The sequence below is a fragment of the Dreissena polymorpha genome, chromosome 15 (genome assembly GCF_020536995.1).
Source record: "Dreissena polymorpha isolate Duluth1 chromosome 15, UMN_Dpol_1.0, whole genome shotgun sequence".
Lineage (NCBI taxonomy): Eukaryota > Metazoa > Mollusca > Bivalvia > Myida > Dreissenidae > Dreissena > Dreissena polymorpha.
Genome location: NC_068369.1, coordinates 14,000,453 through 14,027,168, shown reverse-complemented (window position 1 = coordinate 14,027,168; position 26,716 = coordinate 14,000,453). Strand labels below are relative to the sequence as shown.

Below are 26,716 nucleotides of genomic sequence, written 5' to 3'. Positions count from 1 at the left end.
AGTAGTAGTAGTAGTAGTAGTAGTAGTAGTAGTAGTAGTGGTAGTAGTGGTAGTAGTAGTAGTAGAAGTAGTAGTAGTGGTAAAAGTAGTAGTAGTAGTAGTAGAAGTGGTGGTGGTGGTGGTACTGGTAGTGGTGGTACTGGTAGTAGTGGTAGTAGTACTAGTAGTAGTAGTAGTAGTAGTAGTAGTAGTAGTAGTAGTAGTAGTAGTAGTAGTAGTAGTAGTAGTAGTAGTAGTAGTAGTAGTAGTAGTAGTAGTACTAGTAGTAGTAGTAGTAGTAGTAGTAGTAGTAGTAGTAGTAGTAGTAGTGGTAGTAGTAATAGTAGTAGTAGTAGTAGTAGTAGCAGTAGCAGTAGCAGAAGCAGTAGCAGCATTAAAAGACCAATACTTAAGAATGATCAAATGGGAAAAGGTTACCTAGCACTGGCAGTAAATATGGGGCTCATTTACAGGTCAGATTTTGAATCTCTGCTGTAAAATGAGATTTTGAATGAATTAAAGGGAGGCAAATCTGTAATAAAAAGAAAATGCATAAACCGTAGTTGTTTCCCTTGTTTGAACCATGCTAAATCCTTACAAGTTTGGAAAGAATTGGATGAAAAATTCGGACTTTATTGCATAAACACCATTTTCTCAATTCAAGGGGAGGTAATTCTGTACTTCATGGACCAATAATGCTCATTTTTTGTAGGGTTCGTGTCCTCATTGATATAAAGACACTGTGCAAATTTGGAAAGGATCGGACAAAAAATGTGGAAGATTTTTGAAAGTTTTCACAAAATAGGCAAAAACAAATAAACATGCAAAGTTCAACGAGCTCCTGCGGCCATGTTTTTTGACGAATAAATTTTTTTGAAAAACTTTTTCAGGGGAGCCTTCAAAGGTCATCCCTGTGAAATTTTTTGAAAATCTGATGAGCGGTTTCTGACAAGAAGATTTTTTAAGGTTTTTACCATATATGGTCATGGCGGCCATCTTGGTTATGCGATCAAATTTTTTTTAACAATTCTTTTGTCCCATGACCTAGGGATGCTCCACATGAAATTTAGTTGAAATTGGCTCAATGGTTTAGTAGAAGAAGATGTTTACAAATTGTTTACAGACAGACAGGTGAGCTAAAAATGAAAACACAAAACAATAATTACATCTTTTAAAAGGCTCCATAAAAGATTCTAAACAGTGTTACAAAATCACAAAATCTGATTAGTAAATATATACCACATACTGGGGATCACAAGGACATACTTCATTACTTCAACAAGTATGGATTTAACATAAGCAAACTTCATTATGTGTAGGTTTATGCATGTCACAGGGCTTACTAACAGGAGTTCATACAAGCTTTTACTCAGCAGTTCAACATGAAATCAATGGGCTTCGATATTAATGCTCGTTGTCTTGAGCTTGTATGAAACAAGTAGTTCGAGAATTAAAAATAGTATTTATCCAATTTCTTAAACAACGATAATAAAAGATCTTACTCTACAAAATTAAAGCACAAGCTGTAAAAACTATTTAAGACCTTCTTAGGGGACATAAACATATATTTACATAAAAAATATTATTTATCTATTTTTTTAACCAGTAGGAATGAATATCTTATTCTTCAAAATAAATATAAACAAGATGGGTTTGTGAAACACTATGTCCCCATATATTTGAATGACCTTTGACCTTGAAGGATGACCTTGACCTTTCACCACTCAAAATGTGCAGCCTCATGAGATACACATGCATGCCAAATATCAAGTTGCTATCTTCAATATTGCAAGTGTACATTAAATGAGTGATTTTGACCCATATATTTGACCTTTGACCTTGAAGGATGGCCTTGACCTTTCACCACTCAAAATGTGCAGCTCCATGAGATACACATGCATGCCAAATATGAAGTTGCTATCTTCCATTTTGCAAAAGTTATGGCAAATGTTAAAGTTTGACGGAAACAAACAAACACAAAGCAACAAACCAACAGACAGGGCAAAAACAATATGTCCCCCACAATAGTGGTGGGGGACATAAAAATTAATGTTATTAAAAACTGATAAAACTATTTAGATTGGTTAAATTAAAGACTAAGCTTGAAATCATGATGTGACTCGAGGGCATCTCAATAAGCCTTAGGCTGTTGATGCAATCATGCTTCAATACATGGGTTTAACCCATTTATGCCTAACGTATAGAAAAAAGGCCTTGGCAAACAGCGTAGACCCAGATGAGACGCCGCATCATGCGGCGTCTCATCTGGGTCTACCCTGGTTGCTTAAAGGAATTTCTGTAAGAATATTCTAAATATAGAAATAAGTATACTAGAAATCCCTAATTTTGGAAATAAATTGATCCAGTATAGAAAGATGTGAGAGTCCACAAGGCTTAAATCAGTGCCCCAGATAAGCTGCGTATCTGCGTCTTTCACCCTATTAAATTGCTTAAAAACGCAAAGAAACACAATATCATGCGTATTTAAAACGCAACAGGTTTAACTCATACGCAAATTTGTCAAATTTGATGCGTACAATACAATAGCTTCGATTGAAAATGCTTTGCTCATTATCGGTATTTTCTCTTTGGAAATATTGTAATGCGGCGACGCTTTCATTCAGCATGCGCCTGGATGACGGAGCAGGAAAAGTCAAAGTTATCCAAACTTTGCGGTGTAGATTTTAATTGTTAAATAAAGCGTCTGACCAAATTATTGACGACGACACACATGGGTTTTAAATCTGACTTAATCCGTCGTTCATTGTGCATGTCTTTGTAAAGCGTCTGTACTTTCAGCTTCTATTACGATGCGAAATAAAAAGTCTAAGAGAGGTCGAAAGATGTCCGCGATTGTTGCGCCAAAATATCAGTCGATCGCAAACGTTTTCAAACCAAGAAAGCAAAAGCCCATAAGTGTCGATTCATTCGTGTTATCATTTTTTTAAGTTAAACGTTTATATTATGCACAGTTTCAAGGATTAAAGATGTTATGAAACATCAGTTTATTAAAGTAAATGTTGAAACAGTTGTATTGAATCAATAAAATTGTGCAGCTTCAACAGAAGTAAAGCGGCACTGGTTTTATGGTATGCATTTTTATATCTCATTTCACCCTATTTCAAGAATGAAATCACCCTATTTATCAAAAATCATGGGTGAAAACCCTAATTCCCAAATAATTATCTGGGGCACTGTTAAATGGGTTAAAGTAAATCATGATCTTGTCGACTTGAGCAACAGTTATTCCTCCTGGTTTTCCCTGAATTGTTCAAGTAAGCAACACTTCAGATAATAATTCAAGCAAGTGTCTATTCCAGATTCAAGTTCGTGCTATCTCTCGAGCTGGGACCTCTGTATCGCCTCCTCCACTACGGTCCTCATGTACCTGATCGTCTCCCGGGGGTTCTCACTGTTGATCAAAGCACTGCCAGACACTATCATGTTGGCACCTGCCTGAAAACATACAATAGGGTGTCACAAATAATACTTTGATTCTGCTTACAAGAAGTAGGAGTCACATTCATGTTGGTAACCTGTATGATGTGTGGTGATTATTTGTAAGTAAGAATTTGCCGATTTCTTGGCATTTATACTCTAATGCTTGAAGCCATGGTTTTCTAGTCAAAATTTATTTATTTGACACTGTAAATGTGTAAAATACAATAAATTTCAAACAGGACCTTTTAACTATATTCAAACTAGAACTTGCAACATTTTCTTAGATCCAACCTGATTACCTAGTTTTGAAAACACTCGACCCAGATTCAACCTCAGATTAGAAAATCTCAAGATAAACATACACATGTACTGACCAAGTTTCATCAAGATTGAGCCATTAATGTTCCTTTACAGTGGTACAGTTGTTTTAAGATTTGACCTGGTGACCTAGTTTTTGGACCCACCCAACCCAGATATTAAATCAGCCTAGATTTACTCAAAGTAAACATTCTCATTGAATTTCATGAATATTGAGTCATAAATGATATCTGAACAGTGGTAACAAGGTTTTTCTAACATTCAACCTGATGACTTTTTAAAGGCACATAACATTATTGAACTTGGTCTCCATATAGTCTATATAAACATCTCGATCATATTTCATCAAGATTGGATAAAAAATGTTGCATCTATAAAGGATAAGAGCCGAACGTTGACAAGGCAAACTTCTGCGGACAAATATGTGTCTATGGACACACAGACAGATATGCATGGCAATGCCTGTATACCCCTCTTTCCTTTATATTCATACAAACATTCCTGATTTCTTGCCCAGAGGGGCAGCTTGTAGGGCATGGTCAACACCCAGGTACTTGTAATGATCTTTGCAATGTAGGGTCTGCTTTTACTTATTTTTTAAAGGAACTTCATTAAAGCAATACATCTCAACATGTATAGGGTAATATCCTTAAAGAGCAAATTGTTATGGCATGTGCCATTACCGTAAATTCTTACAATAAACAGCAAATGAACATGCCAAGATTCTGTCATTGGCTTCAACATTATAAGTACTGTTGCATAGAAGTGAAAATTAAATACAAAGGTGCAAGAGCACTACGTACATCTGCACACTGTTGTATGGTAGCTGGACCCACACCTCCATCTACTTCAATGTCAATTTGACCAAAGTGCTCTCTTAGGTACGCAATCTGAAACACATTTGGTTTAACAATAATAGGACACCTCGTCCTGATATTTCTACTTTTGACATGAAGTTTAACTCATAAAGCAGACGGCAGTGTCTCAACTAAGAATCCACCTTCAAACCATTTTAAAGCTTGTTAACACTTTGCATGCTGGGAAATTTGTCGTCTGCAAAAATGTTGTCTGCTGAATTTCTAAAATTAGCATTTTCTTTGATTTTTTTCAAAGAATACTTTAAGAATAGCAAACAGTTGGGATCCTGATGAAACTCCACGTTCTGTGGCGTCTCATCTGGATCCAAACTGTTTGCAAAGGCCTTTAAAATTCGGTACCAGCACTGAAAGGGTTAAACTATGCAATTTTCACACAGAATTGAAATTACCATACCATTTTTCTACAAAAATAAATTCAACAAACTTTAAATTCGTTTTCATCACACTTTAAGTGATATTTACCCAAAGAATTCTATCTATTCTTCCAAAAGCGTGCAAAACAGTCAACTGGTATACAAACCAAATGCATGCATGCATGCAAATAACTAAGTAACTTAAAACCAAACAGTGACTGTGAGATGACACCTTTGGCATCATGTCTCCCATGAATTTTTGACCCCCAAATCCTGGTTCCACTGTCATTATGAGCACCATGTCCACCAGGTCAATAAATGGGTCCAAAACTTCCACTGGAGTCTTTGGTTTAATACCTATACCAGCCTGGAATGATACAATTACACTGAATGAAAGCTGCCAACAACTCCACATAATTGAAAATGATAGTTACTTGTTTTAGAATGCATGTGAATGTGTTTTGTTTAATCTGTCTAACAAATCATGAAAAGACAACAGCTACAGAAAATAAGAGTCTGTCATACATGTACTTAGTGAAAACCCAGTTGTTATGTTTTACTCTAGTAGTGTGTAAAGGGTTTGAACAACTCATAAGAGCATATGATAGATGCATATTACCAATTGCAGCTTGCATTGACTTTTTTTAAATGTATACATAAACCATGAGTATTTGACAATAATATGAGATTAAAATGAACATTTTACATAACAGTGATGACAACATATATGGCCACATAAATACAGTAACAATACACAAAAATATACACCTTCATTCCAGCCTCCTTTATTTTTCAATACATTAAACCATGAGTAATTGACAATAATATGAGATTAAAATGAACATTTTACATAAACAGTGATGAAACAAGAAACCTTCGGAGACGGGTGATGCTTCCCAAAGGTTTTTCTTGTCACAATATTGCACTATGTATTCAGATAAAAGGAAACGTCTTGAGGGGCATAACTTTGGACAAAATAATAGGATGGATGGTTTAGCAACATAAAATTTCAAAGGGCCATAACTCTTTAAATAAATCATCTAACCAGAACCCACTAAAAACATGTGCATCTCCTCAAGGTAGTTAAGCTTCCCATAAAGCTTCATTGAAGTCCAGTCAGTAGTTGTGGAGAAAAAGCCTGGACAAGAATTGCACTATATGTACAGTTTATAGAAAATTTCAAAGGGCCATAACTCTGTGAAAAATCATCCGACCATAACCTACTGATAATATGCACATCTCCTGTTGGTAGTGAAGCTTCCCATAAAGTCTCATTGAATTCCCGTGATAAGTTGCTGAGAAATAGCTCGGACAAGAATTGCACTATATGTACCATGGAAAATTTCAAAGGGCCATAACTCTGTGAAAAATCATCTGACCGTAACCAGCTGATAATATGCACATCTCCTGTTGGTAGTGAAGCTTCCTATAAAGTTTCATTGAATTCCGGTCATTAGTTGCTGACCAAATAGCCCGGACAAGAGTTGCACTATATGTACAGTTAATGGAAAATTTCAAAGGGCCATAACTCTGCGAAAATTCACCCGACCAGAACCCGCTGATAATATGCACATCTCCTCTTGGTAGTGAAGCTTCCCATAAAGTTTAATTGAATTCCGGTCATTAGTTGCTGAGAAATAGCCGGACAAGAATTGCACTATATGTACAATTAATGGAAAATTTCAAAGGGCCATAACTCTGTGAAAAATCATCCGACCAGAACCGGCTGATAATATGCACATCTCCTCTTGGTAGTGAAGCTTCCCATAAAGTTTAATTGAAATCTGGTCATTAGTTGCTGAGAAATAGCCCTGACAAAAATTGTGCACGGACGGACGGAGAGACAAAGCCGCGACTATATGCTCCCCCCAAAAATTTTTTGGCGGGAGCATCAAAATTATGCCACATAAATACAGTAACAATACACAAGAATATACACCTTCATTCCAGCCTCCTTTATTTTTCGGATGCAAGTTTTTGGGTCTTCTGTTGCCTCGTAGTGAAAGGTGTACTGACTAGCTCCGGCTGCCTGCATTTCCTCTATCCACTGAAATGTACACAAGTAAATTAACTCTTTCAGTGCTGGAACTGAATTTTTAAGGCCTTTGCAAACAGTTTGGATCCAGATGAGAGGCCACAGAACGTGGAGTCTCATCAGGATCCAAACTGTTTGCTATTCAGCAGAAGACATTTTAGCACACGACAAATTTCCCAGCATGCAAAGGGTTAACAACTTACACTATAGTTTTATTTTAATGTCATTTAAAATGATAATTTTTGTAAATTTCAATCAATAAAAAGTATAAGGTACTTGTCTGTAAGATGTTATATTACTAGTGCCTGAATTGTATTACTTATATTTTAGTAACAGAAAAGATGAACCAGTGTCATGAATTTTGTGATAAACAAGAGATTGCCAAGCAATATGGACCGTCCCCTACCGGTGAAACTCCACCATTGTCAGTAAAAAAAATTCATTTGTTGCCATAGCAACCAGAATTGTTTACATAGGAACAAAATGAAACGACATGCATAATCTCCATATTGCCATCAATCCATGTTTAAAGTTTCATGAAAAAATATAAAGAACTTTTAAAGTTATCGCAGGATCCAGAAAATTGTGACGGACTGACAGACAGACTGACAGACAGACAGAGTGCAAACCATAAGTCCCCTCCGGTTTCACCGGTAGGGGACAATAAACATGGAGTGAATTTCAGTTTTTTGTTTTATGAGTCAGTAATATGTCACAGAATGGGTGAGCTTTAATTGGGCCCCATTGATTTTTCTAATGTAAAATACATTTCGTTTTATTCCAATAATTAAAAAAAGAACAATGTGTAACCAAAGCTTGCTGTGATAATAATTCAGTAATTAAATGCTACTTTTTATATGCTCCTAATTGAATAAAAACATCTCACTACATGTATCCAAACATCATTTATTTTTTAACAGAAAGGAACAATTTTACTTACACCTAAATTTGCTAAAATTTACCTAGGTCTAGTATTAAATTTCAATTTAAACGCGTCATCATTTACTTATTTATTTAACAGATTTACAGTTCTGAACTTTGTTGAAGATTAAATGGGTCACCAAAACTCTTCATATTTTAAAATATCCCAATCCTATTGACTATCAGTATTTGAACAAACAGGCCTTTTCCTGTCAATTTTGGGGAAAATGCAATTTTGTCCATTGGGAATTCTTTCGAGCAAAAAGTCGACCGATTTTGAAAAAACAAATTCAATACCAGAGCTCCAGATAAAAATTTGGTTAAATTCTTATTTACTCCCTATTTTAAAAATGAATTCTTATTTTACGCCCTATTTATAAAAGTAATGATTCTTCAAAAATATATTACCAAATAATTGTGTATTCATGGCTTTTGACACATCAATAATTTAAAATTTTGGTTTATAGTCTTGGAAAAGCCTGGCTTTCCTTTTGTTTTTTTAACTGCTTTAGATTTAGTCATATACGCAAGAGCTTATACATTCATCAATTATTGACGAAACCATGCTTTGGGTATTTGGTTCATGAGAATCATTTTGCCATTCGACTGACTGTTCTTAGGTGTGGCTCTTTTCCTCACAGCAAATGCTTAAGTGACGTTGACTTTAAGTTTTTATTGAGCGCCTTAACGAGTCAGAATTGGGATGAAATGTTTACCGTATATCGTTTGCTACTGGAACTTTGATGCATGTTCGAAAATTTCAAATTCGTGTTTTATTTTTTCAACGCGTAACTTTACACAAAGATTTTAAATCTAAATCGTTATTTAAGAAAATTAATTCGTTTTTACGCCTTTACGCATGTTATCTGGAGCACTGCAATACAACTCTCCATTATAATTCAAATAAAATGTATACAAACAAAATTGTATTTATTATACTTATTATATTTATTACACTTACATACTTTGTAAGTTGCAATTCAAATAAAAATTGAGTTAAAATTATTATTAGGCACACAAAAATCCAGAAAGCAGGCCCCTGCATGTGCACATACAGGCCAATCCTTCAAACAATACCACTATGAATGTATTTCAATTAATTATAAATTTATTAATATAATGTTTCTTGTCAATTTTATGAAACTGAAATGGTGCAATACCTTCTGGTATGTTTGTATTGTACTGTACATACATTTCCAATACACTCCTTTGCTTGAAGTGTGCAGTAATGATGCAATACATGTTATGTATGATGTACATGTACCTTTTATGCTTGCAGTGGTTATTACTTTATATGGTTGCAGTGTACAGAACTTTGGATGCTTGCAGTGTACCAATATCTTGTACAGTAACTTTAATGATTTCAGTAGATATCAAGACACTTAATGCTGAGTAACGGTGTTAATTGAAATTGTGGTGAAAATTGATCAACTAGCATTTCGTATCTGGCTGTGTTTAGTGTTAAATTGCTTATATTCCTTGTTGGAGAACGTGTTGTGATAGTTGACAGTTGGACAATATTGTCTATATAAAAAGAACTTAACATACACTTGTAAAGCTCTGCTGGAACACCAGCACAATGTTAGTTTCACACAAATTTAATATTTAGCTGGTTCTGCAAATAATATGAATACGTCCTCGTACTCATGACATTAAATGATTAACCTAAACGTGAGACAGTATTTTTATGGCAATATCGGGGCCAATACTCTGCCCCATTCCCCTTAATAAAGAATATATATATTTTTCCCCACTTTTGTAGAAAAAATCCCCTATAAAAAATTTTTTTTTTTTTAGAAAGAACTGTCAAATGATAAATATATCTCAAATTTATTTCATAAACAACTAACAAAGTATATAAAGAGTTATATTAAATTAGTTTTTCCCAAATCAGTTGACTTTTCATATGAATTGCATTTATTTCCCAAAATGGCTAGTAAAACCCCTGATGTGCATGTATCTATATTGTGTCAATATTTGGTGATAAAAACATTCAAATTTGGTCCATTTTATTGATAAAAAAGGCTCAAATTTGCCCTTTTTTTCGATTTAAAAAATCCCAATTAGACTCAAAATGCTAGGAAAATTAAGACTGTGCATGAAGGCTGAACTGTCTGAAACTAATGTTGAAAAAATCATTGATATATATTTAAGAAAAAGGACAGAGACATTCAGCTGTGAACATGACATTCATACATACATGTGTATTCATATAATAAATATCATTACATATAAAAGAGGGATTTTTGTTCTTCCCCTTTTTCTAAAAAAACAACACATTTTTCCCGTTTGGACGTGCCCTGCCCCCATTTCCCTATAGGTGAAAAAAAACAACACTGTGAGAGGAAAAATGTGTCTACGCCCTACTGTATGGCTTAAACTCTAAACTTTACAAGTTGAGAGTGGGCTGCTGCCGGTAAGAACCTGTGACCTAATAATTTCAATTTGTACAGCGCTATAGATTCTAATGTATTTGTGCCTTGTGGGTTTGATACCCATCCCAGGTGAACTTTACCTTGCATGTTCATCCATCATCTCAATCACACTATACTAACAGGCCAAGACATGGTTATGATTTACCTGTTCAGGTTTGGCAACCATCATATGCATGTCGAAGAAAACATCGGGCAGTTTTGGTCTCAAACACTTTACGACTGGATGCCCAAACGTAAGATTGGGGACAAAATGTCCATCCATCACATCCAGGTGTAAATAATCTGCACCGGCGTCCATCATGCGCTGACATTCGGAAGCTAAGTTGGATAAATCCGAATTTAAAATTGATGGACCGATTTTCACGAGACAACAACTGCCGCTCGCCATTTTGAGAATCACGTGATCAAGCATTCAACTTGATTTTCACCCAGAAAACTACGGTATAACCGATTATTTTATTGATTTAAAGCACGTTTTACTGTTTCATAAAATGAGGGAAAGTATTCTTTTTTTAATGTAATATTTATTGATATACAGTCTATTCAATGTTTATTGCATTAACAACGATACTTGTATTAATTACGAAAATCAATCCATCTTTTAGTCACATGACCAGCAAAATGGCAGCTTCCACGAAAATAAGCAGTGTATTTCGTCCCAGTCTCTTCAAAGACAAAGTTGCAATTGTGACAGGTGGCGGAACCGGAATAGGAAAAGCAATAACACAAGAACTGCTATTTTTGGGTATTTGAGACTATTCTAATAATCATTAATATAATATGAATTCATTATTATGTATAGCGATACATAGTTTCATGTTGTTTGCAAAGTTCAAGAAGTAGAATGTAAGTTTACAAAACAGCAAAGGCCCATAGCGGTCCGGACACGTATTCCAGGACATACAGCCTTTCAGATTGTATGATTGACCCCGCTAAGTCATATGTTGCTGAGTTGTTTTCCAGCATTGACACTGGCCCCTGTTGTACACTAGTTATAGTTTTATAGACACACCCGCGACACAATTTTTTACATGAAAAGAGGCTTTATCCATATATCCATAGGGACGCGGTACAACAAAAAAATCATATATGATATATAATATATAGACAAGGGGTTGAACATGCCAAATAGGCAGAATGTCACAAATTCAACAAAAGTGCAAATTACAAAGTCATTATAGTTTAAAATTTATAAACCTATATATATAAAATTGTAGCTTAATATCATTTGCAAACGTTGGCCCAAAAAAAAAAATTGGCATCATTTCAACCGTTTAAGAATAACAAACTGAAAAATCGGACGAAATCAACAGTTTTCGCTAGGTTAGATAAAAACCCACACTCCGATCTAACCATAACCCTTCGTGTAAATGCGTGCTTACAAACAATACTATCACAATTTATCTCTTTACATTGATGAAAAAGTGGTAAATAAACAACTTACCCCTAAAAACTTATTCAAAATACAATCAGAACGAGTAAGTATTTTTGATTTAGTTACATCCAAACATGAAAATAATCAGCGGTTGCCACTTGTCAAAGCATCGTTGTTGTTGTTGATTGTGCCTGGCTCTGTCAGTGTAATTCTCTGCTAATCTGGGTTCAAGAGCATTAATGGCGACTTTCGTTTTCAAGTAAATAAAATAGGGTTAAAACAGTTGTTGCAAAGAAAATATAAACTTTTGGAATTAGTTTTTAGGGGTAAGTTGTTTATTTAACTCCTTTTCATCAATGTTAAGCGATAAATTGTGATAGTATTTACAAGGATGCTTATGGTTAGATTGGAGTGCAGGTTTTTGTCTTACCAGGCGAAAACTGTCGATTTCGTCCAATTTGTCAGTTTGATATTCTTAAGCGGTTGAAATGAGGCCAATTTTTGTATGGCCAACATTTGCAGATGATATTAAGCTACAATTTTATAAATAGGTATTTAAATTTTAAACGATAATGACTTTGTAATTTGAACTTTTGTTGAATTTGTGACATTCTGCCTATTTGGCATGTTCAAAGCCTTGCCTATGGCTTTATCAGGAAGAACTCTGAGCTGTACCAGTACATATGTACTCATAAAAGCTAAGAGAATTCAAGTAAAACTTGAACTGTACAATTTCAAATATTTTTATGTATAAAAAATAAAAGCTAAGAGAATTCAAGTAAAACTTGAACTGTGCAATTTTTTAATAATTTATGTATAAAAATAAAGCTTATTAAGACTTATAAAGGTAATCTTGAAATTTATGTGTTTATATACTTCATAAATTATCTATAAAGTCAAAGACATAAATGTAATACCGGACAATAATAATAATTTTATATACTGTTTTATATTAATGTCATTGACTATATTAAAAGGGTCTGATATACAGACATGTATAGGTTGCGACAATTTTGTTTGATCCAGTGAAACCCTTGTTAATGATTTAAGTGCTGCCAAATTTACATTAAAAAAACCAACACCCAGCAACCCGGAGGGTCAATTGCTGGGAGTTGGATTACTGACACTCGACTGTGTTTGTTGAATCTTTATTAATTGTGCTGGTGTATTTGCTGTAGCAGAAAAAGTCCTTTGAGTGTTTTATCATTAGTTTATATGGAGATCATAAGAAAAATACTTAGAATTTTGATGCAAATTTGTAACAATGGGAGGTTGCATGTTCTAGGGTCCTAGTGTTTGGTTTGAAAATATTAATAAACTGTAGGGCATATGGGCCATATGCCGTATTTCTGCCTCCCCTAAAAACATTGGGAGGGCATGTGTCCAACATTTTTCCCATAACAATTATTAAGATACTTTTTTATAGGTAATATTCACAGGAAAACACTTTAAATATCAAAAAAGAGTTTATTCTGTTTCAGGTTGCAATGTAATGATAGCATCCAGAAATATAGAGAGATTGGCACATTCTGCAGATCAAATAAGAAATGACATTAAACCCTACAACAGTCGTGTACGCCTGGAACACATGCAGTGTAACATCAGAAATGAGGAGCAGGTACAGAGTTCCTATATATAACTGTCCATATTTTTCTTTCAAAGAAAGTATTTTCTGAGCAAAATCCAGTGTCAGCGGAAAGTGTCGTCCCTGATTAGCCTGTGCAGACTGCACAGGGCTAATCAGGGACGACACTTTACACACGGCAATTTAATCCCCTTTTCACAGAGCAAGGCTCAGATATATTTTAACTCTAATTTCTTTTTAATAAAATGCGAAGTTAGCTTATAGATTTATGGTTAATGCTCACAGAGATGAATGTTGTATTTTATGTACATTTCACCTGTATGTGAACATCTTAATAAGCATTATGATATGAGCAGGGTCAGGCAAAATTTGGTCTTGTGCCATACATGTATGTGCCCAGCGTATCTCCAGACTAGTCTGCGCATTGCACAGACTGATCAAGAGCTATGCTGTCTGCTAATGGGACACCAAACCTTTAAGAAAATCTTCATGTTATTGTTTCTTTTGGTACAAAAGTTTACTTTGTTAATACTATAAAATAATTAAATCATTGCTATTTGTGGGAAATTAATTGTTGTTGATTTCTAGGGCTTACATATTCACAAATTTAACTCAAACATTTCGAAAATGTTCGGGGCAAATTCCTGTTTTTTTTCCAAAATCAGAAATCCATGAATAAATGTGTTCAAAAAAGTTCATTTAAGAAGAAAAAGAAAAGTTTTATGTGTTAATTATTATTCTGTGTGTGTACTATTGTTCTTTGTGTTCATTTTTGTTCTTTGTGTCCATTATTGTTCTTTATGTTTATTATTGTTCTTTGTGTTCAGTATTGTTCTGTGATATCATTTTAGGTTCAGAATCTTATCTCTACAACCCTGACAAAATTTGGCAAGCTGGACTTCCTCGTCAACAATGGCGGTGGACAGTTTCCCAGCCCTGCAGCCGACATACGTCTGAAAGGCTGGAATGCTGTTATAGAGACCAACCTCACTGGAACCTTCCTCTGTTGCCGGGAGGGTATGTAATAGTAGAATTATGCAGTTATTGTGAAGAAATCCTTCTATATGAAAACACTTGCTCAACTTTGGTTTTCCATGATTATTCTTATGCAGTTTAGTCTAATGGGATCTAAGACTAGTTCAAAAATAGGTCATGTGGTGTCATGTGGGTTCACTAGGTCAAATTGAATAAATAATTAGATTGGGAACATTCTAGTTGTTATGAAGTGGTTTAAGTGGTCCATCATTATTACATAAACATTGCACTTGTGTTGAACAACAACAGTTTTGCAGCGAAGAAAAAGCTTTAATGGTAACTAAAGTGAGTGATCTATGGTCTTTTAGACTTTTAAAGGCACTCTCAAGTTAATTTCTTCAGAAGAGCCATTACTAGATGTATCATTTTGTACATTCGCCATCTAGCAATCAATTTTATGCAATGTGCCACTGCCTCTGTTTTCAGCCTATAAACAGTGGTTTGAGGAACATGGAGGAGTCATTGTGAACATCATAGCTGACATGTGGAAAGGCTTCCCCATGATGAGGTAGGATGGGATGTTTTTAAGTTTACACTTCACATAATTATGTCCTGTTTCAAAGACTTTCATATCTGTATGAGCCGTGCTCTGTGAAAAAGAGGTTTAATGCATTTGCCTCAAGTGTCCTCCCAGATTAGCGTGTGTAGTCTGCACAGGCTTATCAGGGACTACACTTTGGGCCTAAACTGGATTTTTCCTGAGAGCGCCTCAAATCTCCACTCATTATCTGCCTTTGTCTGTCACAGTTGCTTCTGCATCCGGTTTTCTGTACAGCAGTATATTAATACAGACAGGGTAAAGTCAAATGGGTATAATACACCAATCGCATCTATTTTTCCCGGGTGTGGACTGGGGATGTTATATAAAGATTAAAGAAGGATTCAACTTTCCCTTTACCACTTAAATATGTATTTTGACGAATTTGTAGTCCCTCAGAAAGTAACATTTAACTAAAAGCCTTTCTTACTAGATTCAAGTTTAAAAGACCTCACTTCCAACCCTAAGAAACTGATGAGCAGCACAGCATAAAACCTGAACAGACTACGAGTCACTCGCAGGCTGTTGTGGCTTTATGATGTTTAAACATAGCAATTTTCACTTTGCTTCAGAGTGGGAAAGGGTTAAATATTGATATGTGTATATTTGTGTATGCTTGTGTCATAAGATGTTCATGTTCTGTTGCAGCCACACAGGAGCTGCAAGGGCTGCAGTGGACAATCTCACCAAGTCTCTGGCAATTGAGTGGGCTGACAAGGGAGTCAGGGTGAACTCAGTAGCACCGGTAAGAACATCTGTTAGGGTGAACTCAGTAGCTACTGTAAGAACATCTGTTAGGTTGAACTCAGTAGCTACTGTAAAGACGTCTGTTAGGGTGAACTTAGAAAGGCCGGTAAGAACGTCTGTTAGGGTGAACTCAGTAAGGCCGGTAAGAACGTCTGTTAGGGTGAACTCAGTAAGGCAGGTAAGAACATCTGTTAGGGTGAACTCAGTAAGACCGGCAAGAACATCTGTTAGGGTGAACTCAGAAAGGCTGGTAAGAACATCTGTTAGGGTGAACTCAGAAAGGCTGGTAAGAACATCTGTTAGGGTGAACTCAGAAAGGCTGGTAAGAACATCTGTTAGGGTGAACTCAGAAAGGCTGGTAAGAACATCTGTTAGGGTGAACTCAGAAAGGCTGGTAAGAACATCTGTTAGGGTGAACTCAGAAAGGCTGGTAAGAACATCTGTTAGGGTGAACTCAGAAAGGCTGGTAAGAACATCTGTTAGGGTGAACTCAGTAGTGCCAGTAAGAACATCTGTTAGAGTGAACTTAGTAGTGCCAGTAAGAACATCTGTTAGGGTGAACTTAGTAGTGCCAGTAAGAACATCTGTTAGGGTGAACTTAGTAGTGCCAGTAAGAACATCTGTTAGGGTGAACTTAGTAGTGCCAGTAAGAACATCTGTTAGGGTGAACTTAGTAGTGCCAGTAAGAACATCTGTTAGGGTGAACTTAGTAGTGCCAGTAAGAACATCTGTTAGGGTGAACTTAGTAGTGCCAGTAAGAACATCTGTTAGGGTGAACTCACTAGCGCCGTTAAGAACATATGTTAGAGTGAACTGAGTTGTGCCAGTAAGAACATCTGTTAGGGTGAACTTAGTAGTGCCTGCAAGAACATCTTTTAGGGTGAACTCAGTAGCGCAGATAAAAACATCTGTTAGGATGAACTGAGTAGCTCCGGTAAGAAATTTTGTTAGGGTTAACTCAGTAGCGCCGGCAAGAACATCTGTTAGGATGAACTCAGTAGCGCAAGTAAAAACATCTGTTAGGATGAACTGAGTAGCGCAGGTAAGAACATCTGTTAGGATGAACTCAGTAGCTCCTGTTTGAACATCTGTTAGGGTGAACTCAGTAGCGCCGGCAATAACATCTGTAAGGGTGAACTCAGTAGCGCAAGTAAAAACATCTGTTATGATGAACTGAGTAGCACAGGTAAGAACATCTGTTAGGGTGAACTCAGTAGCGCCTGTAAGAATGTCTGTAAGAGTGAACTCAGTAGCTCCGGTAAGAACATCTGTAAGGGTGAACTCAGTAGCTCCGGTACGAATGTTTGGTAGGGTGAACTCAGTAGCTCCGGTAAGAACATCTGTTAGGGTTAACTCAGTACCTCCGTTAAGAACATCTGTTAGGGTGAACTCAGTAGCTCCGGTAAGAACATCTGTGAGGGTAAACTCGGTAGCTCCAGTAAGAACGTCTGTTACGGTGAACTCAGTAGCAGCTGTAAGAACATCTGAAAGTGTGAAATCAGTAGCGCCTGTAGGAACATCTGTTAAGGTGAACTCAGTAGCTCCAGTAAGAAAGTCTGTTAGAGTGAACTCAGTAGCTCCTGTTGGAACATCTGTTTGGCTTAACTCAGTAGCGCCGGCAATAACATCTGATAGGGTGAACTCAGTAGCGCAGGAAGGAACATCTGTTAAGATGAACTGAGTAGCGCAGGTAAGAACATCTGTTAGGTTGAACTCAGTAGCAGCTGTAAGAACATCTGATAGGGTGATTTCGGTAGCGCCAGTAAACACATCTGTTAGGTTGAACGCAGTAGTGCTGGTAAGAACATCTGTTCGGGTGAACTCAGTAGCGCCTGTAGGAACATCTGTTAGGGTGAACTCTGTAGTGCCGGTAGGAACATCTGTTAGGCTGAACTCGGTAGCGCCAGTAAGAACATCTGTTCGGGTGAACTCAGTAGGTTCTGTAAGAACATCTGTTAGAGTGAACTCAGTAGCACCTGTAAAAACATCTGTTAGGGTGAACTCGGTAGTGCCTGTAAGAACATCTGTTAGGGTGAACTCGGTCGTGCCAGTAAGAACATCTGTTAGGGTGAACTCGGTAGTGCCAGTAAGAAAATATGTTAGGGTGAACTCGGTAGTGCCTGTAAGAACATCTGTTAGGGTGAACTCAGTGGTGCTTGTAAGAACATCTGTTAAGGTGAACTCAGTAGCGCCAGTAAGAACATCTGTTAGGGTGAACTCGGTCGTGCCAGTAAGAACATCTGTTAGGGTGAACTCGGTAGTGCCAGTAAGAAATTTGTTAGGGTGAACTCGGTAGTGCCTGTAAGAACATCTGTTATTGTGAACTTGGTAGTGCCGGTAAGAACATCTGTTCGGGTGAACTCAGTAGCGCCTGTAAGAACATCTGTTAGGGTGAACTCGGTAGTGCAAGTAAGAACATCTGTTAGGGTGAACTCACTAGCGCCGGTAAGAACATCTGTTCGGGTGAACTCAGTAGCGCCTGTAAGAACATCTGTTAGGGTGAACTTGGTAGCGCCTGTAAGAACATCTGTTAGGGTGAACTCACTAGCGCCGTTAAGAACATATGTTAGAGTGAACTGAGTTGTGCCAGTAAGAACATCTGTTAGGGTGAACTCGGTAGTGCCAGTAAGAACATCTGTTAGGGTGAACTCACTAGCGCCGGTAAGAACATATGTTAGGGTGAACTCAGTAGCGCCGGTAAGAACATCTGTTAGGGTGAACTCGGTAGTGCCTGTAAGAACATCTGTTCGGGTGAACTCAGTAGCACCTGTAAGAACATCTGTTAGGGTGAACTCGGTAGTGCCAGTAAGAACATATGTTAGGGTGAACTCAGTAGCGCCGGTAAGAACATCTGTTAGGGTGAACTCGGTAGTGCCTGTAAGAACATCTGTTCGGGTGAACTCACTAGCGCCGGTAAGAACATATGTTAGGGTGAACTCAGTAGCGCGGGTAGGAACATAGAAGTAGGAGAAGAATTCCCAAGCTAATGATCTTATGTCCTTTTCCAATGATGTTTGTATTGTTATTCCTATGTGAAGAAAGTGCTGTGTGAGTATGAAATAATATCTTTATTACAGATATACTTTGTATTACTATTATTGTTCTGTAGGGAAAGCTAAATAAAATTTGTGTATTATACTTTAATTAAAATATGCTTGTTATTTAATATGCCTATGGGGCAAGTGTTTGATACCACATTTATCATTATGTATTGGTTACATGGACATTAAGTTTTTATGTATATGCACAACACCTATTGCTAAGTAAGTATCAGCCCATTAGTGATATCAAAGAAACCATAATAAATCAAACACCTTAACAAAGGAAACTCCCTGAAATATGAGCCTCATCATGCGAAAATGGCTCTTATGCCATATGCGGCCAGCATAGCTCCATACTAGCCTGATGAGACCACAAAACGTTGCGTAACTATATTACAGGGTAGCTCCTGACCAGAACAACCAGGAGCTACGCTTGGCGCATATGTAATAAAACCCAATTTTACATGATGCTGCTCATATGGCATAACATCACATCTCAAATAGTTTCTCCCTTCATAGTACACTTGAGCATGGCTCTGGAAACAGGGGGTTTAATGCATGTGTGTAAAGTAAGTCATGTCCCAGATGACAACACTTTCCAGATGAACTGGATCTTTGCTAAGAAGAGACTTTCTTAAATGAAAAATAACATAAAAGCACAAAGTGTTGCCCCTGATTTGCCTTTGTGGACTGCACAGGCTTATCTAGGATTACACTTTACGTTCATGCTTTTAATACCCTTTTCCCTAAGTGTGACTCTGACATTTGTTTCCATATTGATCACATTTAGGGCAGCTCCATTTACTCCGAAACTGCTGCGGCCAACTACGGCTCTGCAGATATCTTCAACAGTTACATCCCCAAGGTTCCTGCCCAGCGCCTGGGGCGGGTAGAGGAGGTACTGATATCCCAGGCAAACATGTAGCCTTGTACAAGTAGATGAAATCACGTGAAATGGCTCATGTTAAAAATGAACCATTCATCTCAAATAACCATCATGCATTATGGGTGAACATTCTATACACATGTGGCAGTATGCATAATGATATGATTGCTAACAATATAAGGAATATTTAACTATGACTGTCTAAACTATAATGATCATGTGGTCATATTAATTATGTTAGAACCCTTTGGAAGTTTCACATTCAGCATATATGAGCCTTGTGATGCGATAATAGGGCTTATGCCAAACGCTGCCATCATAGCTCCAGACCAGCATGCAAATTTCTCAGGAACTACCTTACCTGCTAATGAGACCACCACACCTTGCCTGATTTCAGACAGAATAGCAGTAGCTCTTGACCATATTGTGTGAAGGCATATGGCATAAGACTCATTTTCACATGACGCGGCTCAAATATGCTGGTTTTCTTTTGGAACTACCAAGTTCAGCATATTTATGATGGTTGTTTGAGGATTGCTTTCCATTTTCCAGCATTATGCTTCCAAGGAGTTTCATTTCCCTAGCTGCTTCACTTACAGAGTATTTGCATGATCCCTGGCCATGACATGGACATGTAACAGTTAACCCATTGGTATTTCCCATTCCTATTCAAGGGCACAATTTACTCCAGCACTGCAGCGGCCAATTATGACACTGATGTTTTTGGAACCGCAATTGTTAAAATTCCTTCTAAACGGCTGGGAAAGGTAGAAGAGGTACTAGAGGTTGTCAAATGTGATCACATATTTTCTCTCAGATGTATTACTAATGAGCCGCGCTCTGAGAAAACGGGGGGTAATGCAAGTGTTTTCAAAGATTACTCTGTGCAGTCGGCACAAGTTTATACCAAAAGACAATTCACTCTTTTTGGAACCTTTTATTTAAAAGAAACTTTCTTCTTAGTGAAAATCCTGTTGAGGCCTAAAGTGTCGTCCCTTATTCACCTGTGTGGACTGCACAGGTTTATCCTGGACGACACTTTACGTACATGCATCAAGCCCAGTTTTCTCAGAACGTGGCTCACTTATATAAGTGCGAAACCTTAAATTCTCTTTGACCAACTGCTGCACAAACATAGATCAAAGCAGACTTTGAGCTCTTCTCAGTTTTTGAAGTAAATTGCATCTATTATGCAACCATGAGCTGTTATTTACCTCTGCCTAAGACATCCCTAATGAGTGAAACATTTGGTACTGGTCATTTATCAGTGTCATTAAAAGCCTTCAATGCTTGGCAGTTTACACCATGAAGTTTTAAAAAGTTATAAAAACATAGGACCTTTGTCTTTTGAAAATTGTTCTAAATACCAGATTTGGCCAGCTGCTCCAGATCAGCCTGTGTGTGAGCACAGTCTGGTAAGGAGCTACAGTCTCCGCAAACCCTGGTATGAGTTTACAACAGATAGTTTTGTTCCTAAAGGTCGCTTAGTCTGGTCTGGTATTTCACTCGCCTTATATGGCATCAGACCCATTTTTGCATTAGGCAGCTCATATTATCTGGCAACTGACATTACACATGTATATATGTATTAAGTATTTTGGTTAACAAGTAACATTGTCATTTGCTTTTAATTTTGTAAGTTTTTGATTCCAGTTTTTGTATAAAACTATTCAGATATTGATTCATTAATTGCTTTTTATGCCCCCGGATCGATAGATCGGGGGTATAATGTTTTTGTCCTGTCTGTCTGTCTGTCTGTCTGTCTGTCTGTCTGTCTGTCTGTCTGTCTGTCTGTCTGTCTGTCTGTCTGTCTGTCTGTGTGTCTGTGTGTCTGTCTGTCTGTCTGTCTGTCTGTCTGTCTGTCTGTCTGTGTGTCTGTCTGTCTGTCTGTCTGTCTGTCTGTCTGTCTGTCTGTCTGTCTGTCTGTCTGTCTGTCTGTCTGTCTGTCTGTCTGTCTGTCTGTCTGTCTGTCTGTCTGTCTGTCTGTCTGTCTGTCTGTCTGTCTGTCGTTCTGTCCAAAACTTTTACCTTGGTTAAAGTTTGATAACTTTTGCAATATTGAACATACCAACTTGATATTTACCATATATGTGTATCTCATGGAGCTGCTCATTTTGATTGGTAAAAAGTTAAGGTCAAGGCCATCCTTCAAGGTCAAAGGTCAAATATCATTGTATTTTTCTTTCCTAAAACTTGAACCTTCGTTAAAGTTTTATCATAACTTTTTTAGTATTGAACACAGCAACTTTATATGTGGCATGCATGTGTATCTGTGGAGCTGCACATTTTGAGTGGTGAAAGGTCAAGGTCATCCTTCAAGGTCAAAGGTCAAAAATTAAAAAATATATAATTTCTCCATTCAATCTCTTACTTACTTCTCGTGGAGCTGCACATTTTTAGTGGTGAAAGGTCAAGGTCAACCTTTAAGTCACAGATCAAAATATAAAAAACATAAATTTTCATAACTGTTTATGCCCCCGGATCGAATGATCGGGGTCATATTGTTTTTGGCCTGTCTGTCTGTCATTTCATCATTCTGTCATTCTGTCCCAAAACTTTAACCTTACAGTAACGTTTTGCAATAACTTTTGAAATATTGAACATAGCAACTTAATATTTGCCATGCATGTGTATCTCATAGAGCTGCACATTTTGAGTGGTGAAAGGTCAAGGTCATCCTTCAAGGTCATAGGTCAACAACAAAAAGCGGCGCATTAGGGGGCATTGTGTTTCTGACAAACACATCTCTTGTTTGTTTTTAACCCGCCTGAGCACAATGTGCTCATGGTGAGCTTTTGGGATCCCCTTTTGACTGTCATTGGTCGTGCGTTGTACGTCATGCGGCCTCAAAAATTGCCTTGTTAGCACTCTAGAGGCCACATTAATTGTCCAATCTTCTTTGAATACGATCAGAAAATGTGTGCCAATGATATCTTGGACAAGTTCGAAAATGGTTCTGGTTGGTTGAAAAACATTGCTGCCAGGGGTTGGGGCATTTTTCCTAATATGGCTTTAGTAAGTTTGAAAATGGTTCCAGTTGCTTGAAAAACATGGTCACCAGGGCTGGGGCATTTTTTCTGATATGGCTAGATATGGCTAAAGTAAAACCTTGTTAACAGTCTAGAGGCCACATTTATCGTCCCATCTTCATAAAACTTCGTCAGAAGTTTTGTCACAATGATATCCTCGATTAGTGCAAAAATGGTTCTGGTTGGTTGAAAAACATGGCTGCCAGAGGAAGGGGCATTTTTCCTAAGATGGCTTTTGTAAAACCTTGTTAGCACTCTAAACGTTAAATTTATAGTTCCTTCTTAAACTTGGTCAAAAATTTGTTCATATTATATCTTGGGCTGCACAGAACAGGTCAGTTCCTTTGTATCTCAGGTTAGAAACTTTGGGCGTTTCAGGCCCTGTTGGTATAACTAGCTACAAACATGTACTTAACATTTTAAATTATTTATGTTGTCATATGCATGTCAGAACAAACTAAAATCAATGTTTGAGCAACATAAAATAATATAACTGAAAACTGATAACACACATTTGAAAGGTTCACTTGATTTGATCCTATATCAGGGAAAACTGGGCTTAATCCATGTGCCTAAAGTGTTGTCTCATATAAGCACAGGCTAATCAGGTACGACACTTTCCGCTCTTATGGATTTTTTCGTTGATAAGAGGCCTCTTGTGAACAGAAATCCAGTTTAATGGGACTTTGTTGTTTCGGATTTGCCTGTGCTGACTGCAGAGGCTAAATATTGGACGACACTTTACGCACCTTCATTTAGCCCAGTTTTCCCAGAACGCGCCTCATTTGAACTGCTGGATTGCAGGTATCGTCCTGTGTATGTTACCTGCTGTCTCCAGCAGCCAGTTTCATCTCTGGAGAGACAGTGAAAGTAGATGCTGGGGCCAGTCTATACAGTACCATGTGGACAATACCAGGTAACATGAACCAGCCCTGTGTGCCCTGTATGTTTCCTGTGACACTGATTGGATTATAAAAGGAACCTGTATGTTCCCTTTAACACTTTGGTTTATAAGATAAACCTGTATTGTCCCTTTAACACTGATTGGCTAACGAGTGGGGCCTGAATTTTCCCATTTATTTTGATTGAATTATGCCTGAATTGAGTATTTTCCCTTAAACACTGATTGAATTTACCTACCTGTTGTAATTATTGTGCCTGTAAGACAGTTTAACCACACTATGTAATGTTATGTTTGGTTGGAATATGTTTGGATTGTATTACACATTTCTATATTCTGTTAACACTGTTTTTGATCTATAGCATATTGCTGTTTTCCCTTTTAACTCTATTTTTGCTCAAATCACATATTGCTATACTCTCATTAGATCATATCACTATGCTTGTTTAAATAATTTCTTGATTAAATCCGGTACTAGTCTATTCCCTTTTGTTCAATTACTATGTACACATTCAAAGGGTAAAACAATGATTCTTTTAACACCTTTTAACTATTTGGATGAAACTTGTGGCAGTCACATTTTATACAACATTTTTATAATACTATTTAATGCTGCATCACAGATATGGTACTAAACTGTATGAAAACCTGCATTATTATACGTTCCAGCTTGAGAACTTTGCTTGTATTTTATTTGTGTTTCAGATCACAACAAGTTGCTTGTATTTTATTTGTGTTTCAGATCACAACAAGTTGCTTGTATTTTATTTGTGTTTCAGATCACAGCAAGTTGCTTGTATTTTATTTGTGTTTCAGATCACAACAAGTTGCTTGTATTTTATTTGTGTTTCAGATCACAGCAAGTTGCTTGTATTTTATTTGTGTTTCAGATCACAACAAGTTGCTTGTATTTTATTTGTGTTTCAGATCACAACAAGTTGCTTGTATTTTATTTGTGTTTTAGATCACAGCAAGTTGCTTGTATTTTATTTGTGTTTCAGATCACAACAAGTTGCTTGTATTTTATTTGTGTTTCAGATCACAACAAGTTGCTTGTATTTTATTTGTGTTTCAGATCACAACAAGTTGCTTGTATTTTATTTGTGTTTCAGATCACAACAAGTTGCTTGTATTTTATTTGTGTTTCAGATCACAACAAGTTGCTTGTATTTTATTTGTGTTTCAGATCACAACAAGTTGCTTGTATTTTATTTGTGTTTCAGATCACAGCAAGTTGCTTTGTGTTTCAGATCACAGCAAGTTGCCTGCCTACTCATGGGACAATGACAGTTCTGTTGCTGCTGCTGATGATGATAATGATGACAGTAGTGGTAGTGGTACAAAGTCTAAGCTGTGATAACAAGTGCGATATGAGACTTTTGTATGGGGCTGTGATAACCAGTATGATTGAACCTAGAGCATGTCCGTTCAGTGACAGGCTGATCGCAGGCTGATCGGGGACAGCACTTTCCTCATAATATGGATTTTTGCTAAGTAGATACTTCTTAAAATTAAAATAAAATAAAAGCTTAATCTGGAAAGATAATTAATGTCCATGCATTAAGCCCTGTTTTCCAACAGTGAGGCTCATTTATTACACTATATTTATAGTGCAGAGGTTTCATGTAACCAAGTTCATAGTGGTATTTACATCTGTGTGTTCCTTTCTGTATGACAGGTTACCTTTAAGTTTCATATTGAATAACAAATTAACCCAACATGTAAGAGGTACACATTCCTCTTGATTGTTGTAATTTGTTTAATCCATTTGAATAATTGTTGATGGAAAAGTTATTCCTTCAACAAATAAGAACAGATTCCCAAAATGTGTTTATTGTTTGAGTGTATTATTTTTAGTGTATGCATTACAATGATCTTAAGAAGACACTACCGTCAGCTGTTTAAATTACAGTCAACATTCCAGAATTAAAAAAGAATTACATGTGTATGGTATACTTGTACATCGATTCTGTGATTTAAATATGTTGATAAATGACATAAATGATATAATATTGTTTAAGTGATATTGTTTCGTCAAGTCCAGCACAGACGTTTCACATAACAGTTTTCAAAGTGATCTATCTATCTATCTAGACGTTTCACATAACAGTTTTCATAGTGAATTTTATGCAATAAATAGGAGCGCATTACGGTAATGTTATGCTCTTACACCTATACAATGCGAGATCTTGTTGATTGATACTAATTCTTAAAACAACTGTCAGTATCTCTGATACTATTTTCTTCAAACAACTGTTATTATTTTATTCACGTGATCCTTAACGATCATACCATGTGCATTGAATGTTAGAATTTCATGAAACTGTATCCTACGTGTCTATATCAAGAGGATTTAGTATTTCACTAAAAGGTTTACTTAAAGTGTATGAAATGGTACACCACAAGTACATACGATGTAGATTGACTTTTAGTATTTCATTAAACGGTTTACTTTTGAGTTCATACGATGTAGATTTCTATGTTCTCGGTGAAGCTTAAATAAACATAAAACTGTTTTTGGGGCGTTAGTCTGTCATATTCATTCTTTTGTTATTTGATTTGGCCAAGGTTAAAGTTCTGCTTGCTTGAAAAACTTCTTACAAGTCTTAACCATGAAATGCAACTCCGTTGACTATGTACTTCACAGATTCATGCCACTTTTAATCTGATCAATTGTATTGCAAACTGAGCTGTGCTCTGGGAAAAGCGTGCTAAAACATGTGCGTAAAGTATCTCACAGATTAGCCTCTGATGTTTGCACAGGCTTAAAAGGGATGTCACTTTGTGTTTTAATTGCATTTATCGTTTAAAGGAAGTCTCTTGTAACGAAAATCCAGTATAGGCAGTGTGTCGTTCATGATTAGCGTGTTGACACCCTATAGAATAATCTGGGACGATACTTTACGGACATGCATTAAGCCCGGTTTTCCAGAGCGAGGCTCACATATTCTGTTTGATGTTAAAACGACATTTACTGAGGGCGTCATAGGGTTATATGTTACCCGATTGTTGACAGCCAATTGTTTGGCCTTGTATTAATGTTAAATATAAATTTTAAAAAATGGTTGGTGTTGCTTAATCTCGCGCTTGGTGGAAAGTTTTTGTGACCAATAAAGGGGCTCCGTGCATCTTAAATTTCTTTAAATGACTTCTCCTTAACCGCAAGCCATAATTTGAAGTTACTATAAATGCCATATTCTGTGGTGTTTGTGAATTGCG

At 36.7% G+C, this 26,716-nt stretch overlaps 3 protein-coding genes across 3 annotated transcripts in view; 2 read left to right on the top strand and 1 right to left on the bottom strand.

Moving 5' to 3' along the window:
* LOC127860750 (peroxisomal trans-2-enoyl-CoA reductase-like) overlaps positions 1-26,561 on the top strand; it is an 83,019-nt gene extending 56,458 nt beyond the window's left edge. The window contains exon 9 of the mRNA XM_052399033.1: positions 25,226-26,561. The gene's annotated coding sequence lies outside the window, so the exon portion shown is untranslated. The remainder of the gene's footprint in view (positions 1-25,225) is intronic.
* On the bottom strand, positions 1,137-10,787 carry LOC127860751 (ribulose-phosphate 3-epimerase-like). The gene is made up of 5 exons (XM_052399034.1): positions 10,506-10,787; positions 6,909-7,016; positions 5,202-5,336; positions 4,542-4,628; positions 1,137-3,435 (listed from the first exon to the last, which is right to left on the bottom strand). Exons 1-5 carry the CDS (start codon positions 10,770-10,772, stop codon positions 3,313-3,315), a joined length of 720 nt encoding a protein of 239 aa, XP_052254994.1. The 5' UTR covers positions 10,773-10,787; the 3' UTR covers positions 1,137-3,312.
* On the top strand, positions 10,966-26,561 carry LOC127860748 (peroxisomal trans-2-enoyl-CoA reductase-like). Its single transcript, XM_052399032.1, has 8 exons — positions 10,966-11,105; positions 13,217-13,353; positions 14,172-14,337; positions 14,782-14,863; positions 15,542-15,638; positions 19,472-19,579; positions 23,401-23,512; positions 24,748-26,561. Exons 1-8 carry the CDS (start codon positions 10,970-10,972, stop codon positions 24,852-24,854), a joined length of 945 nt encoding a protein of 314 aa, XP_052254992.1. The 5' UTR covers positions 10,966-10,969; the 3' UTR covers positions 24,855-26,561.
* Positions 26,562-26,716: the final 155 nt, after the last annotated feature.

Excerpts from the sequence above, each read along its gene's own strand:
- LOC127860748 (XM_052399032.1), top strand. The coding sequence starts at position 10,970 with ATGACCAGCAAAATGGCAGCTTCCACGAAAATAAGCAGTGTATTTCGT. Across the intron at positions 14,338-14,781 it reads CTTCCTCTGTTGCCGGGAGG|CCTATAAACAGTGGTTTGAG; the intron begins GTATGTAATAGT and ends CTCTGTTTTCAG. Across the intron at positions 14,864-15,541 it reads AAAGGCTTCCCCATGATGAG|CCACACAGGAGCTGCAAGGG; the intron begins GTAGGATGGGAT and ends GTTCTGTTGCAG.
- LOC127860751 (XM_052399034.1), bottom strand. The coding sequence starts at position 10,772 with ATGCTTGATCACGTGATTCTCAAAATGGCGAGCGGCAGTTGTTGTCTC. Across the intron at positions 7,017-10,505 it reads TGGTTGCCAAACCTGAACAG|TGGATAGAGGAAATGCAGGC; the intron begins GTAAATCATAAC and ends TGTACATTTCAG. Across the intron at positions 3,436-4,541 it reads CCATACAACAGTGTGCAGAT|GCAGGTGCCAACATGATAGT; the intron begins GTACGTAGTGCT and ends GTATGTTTTCAG.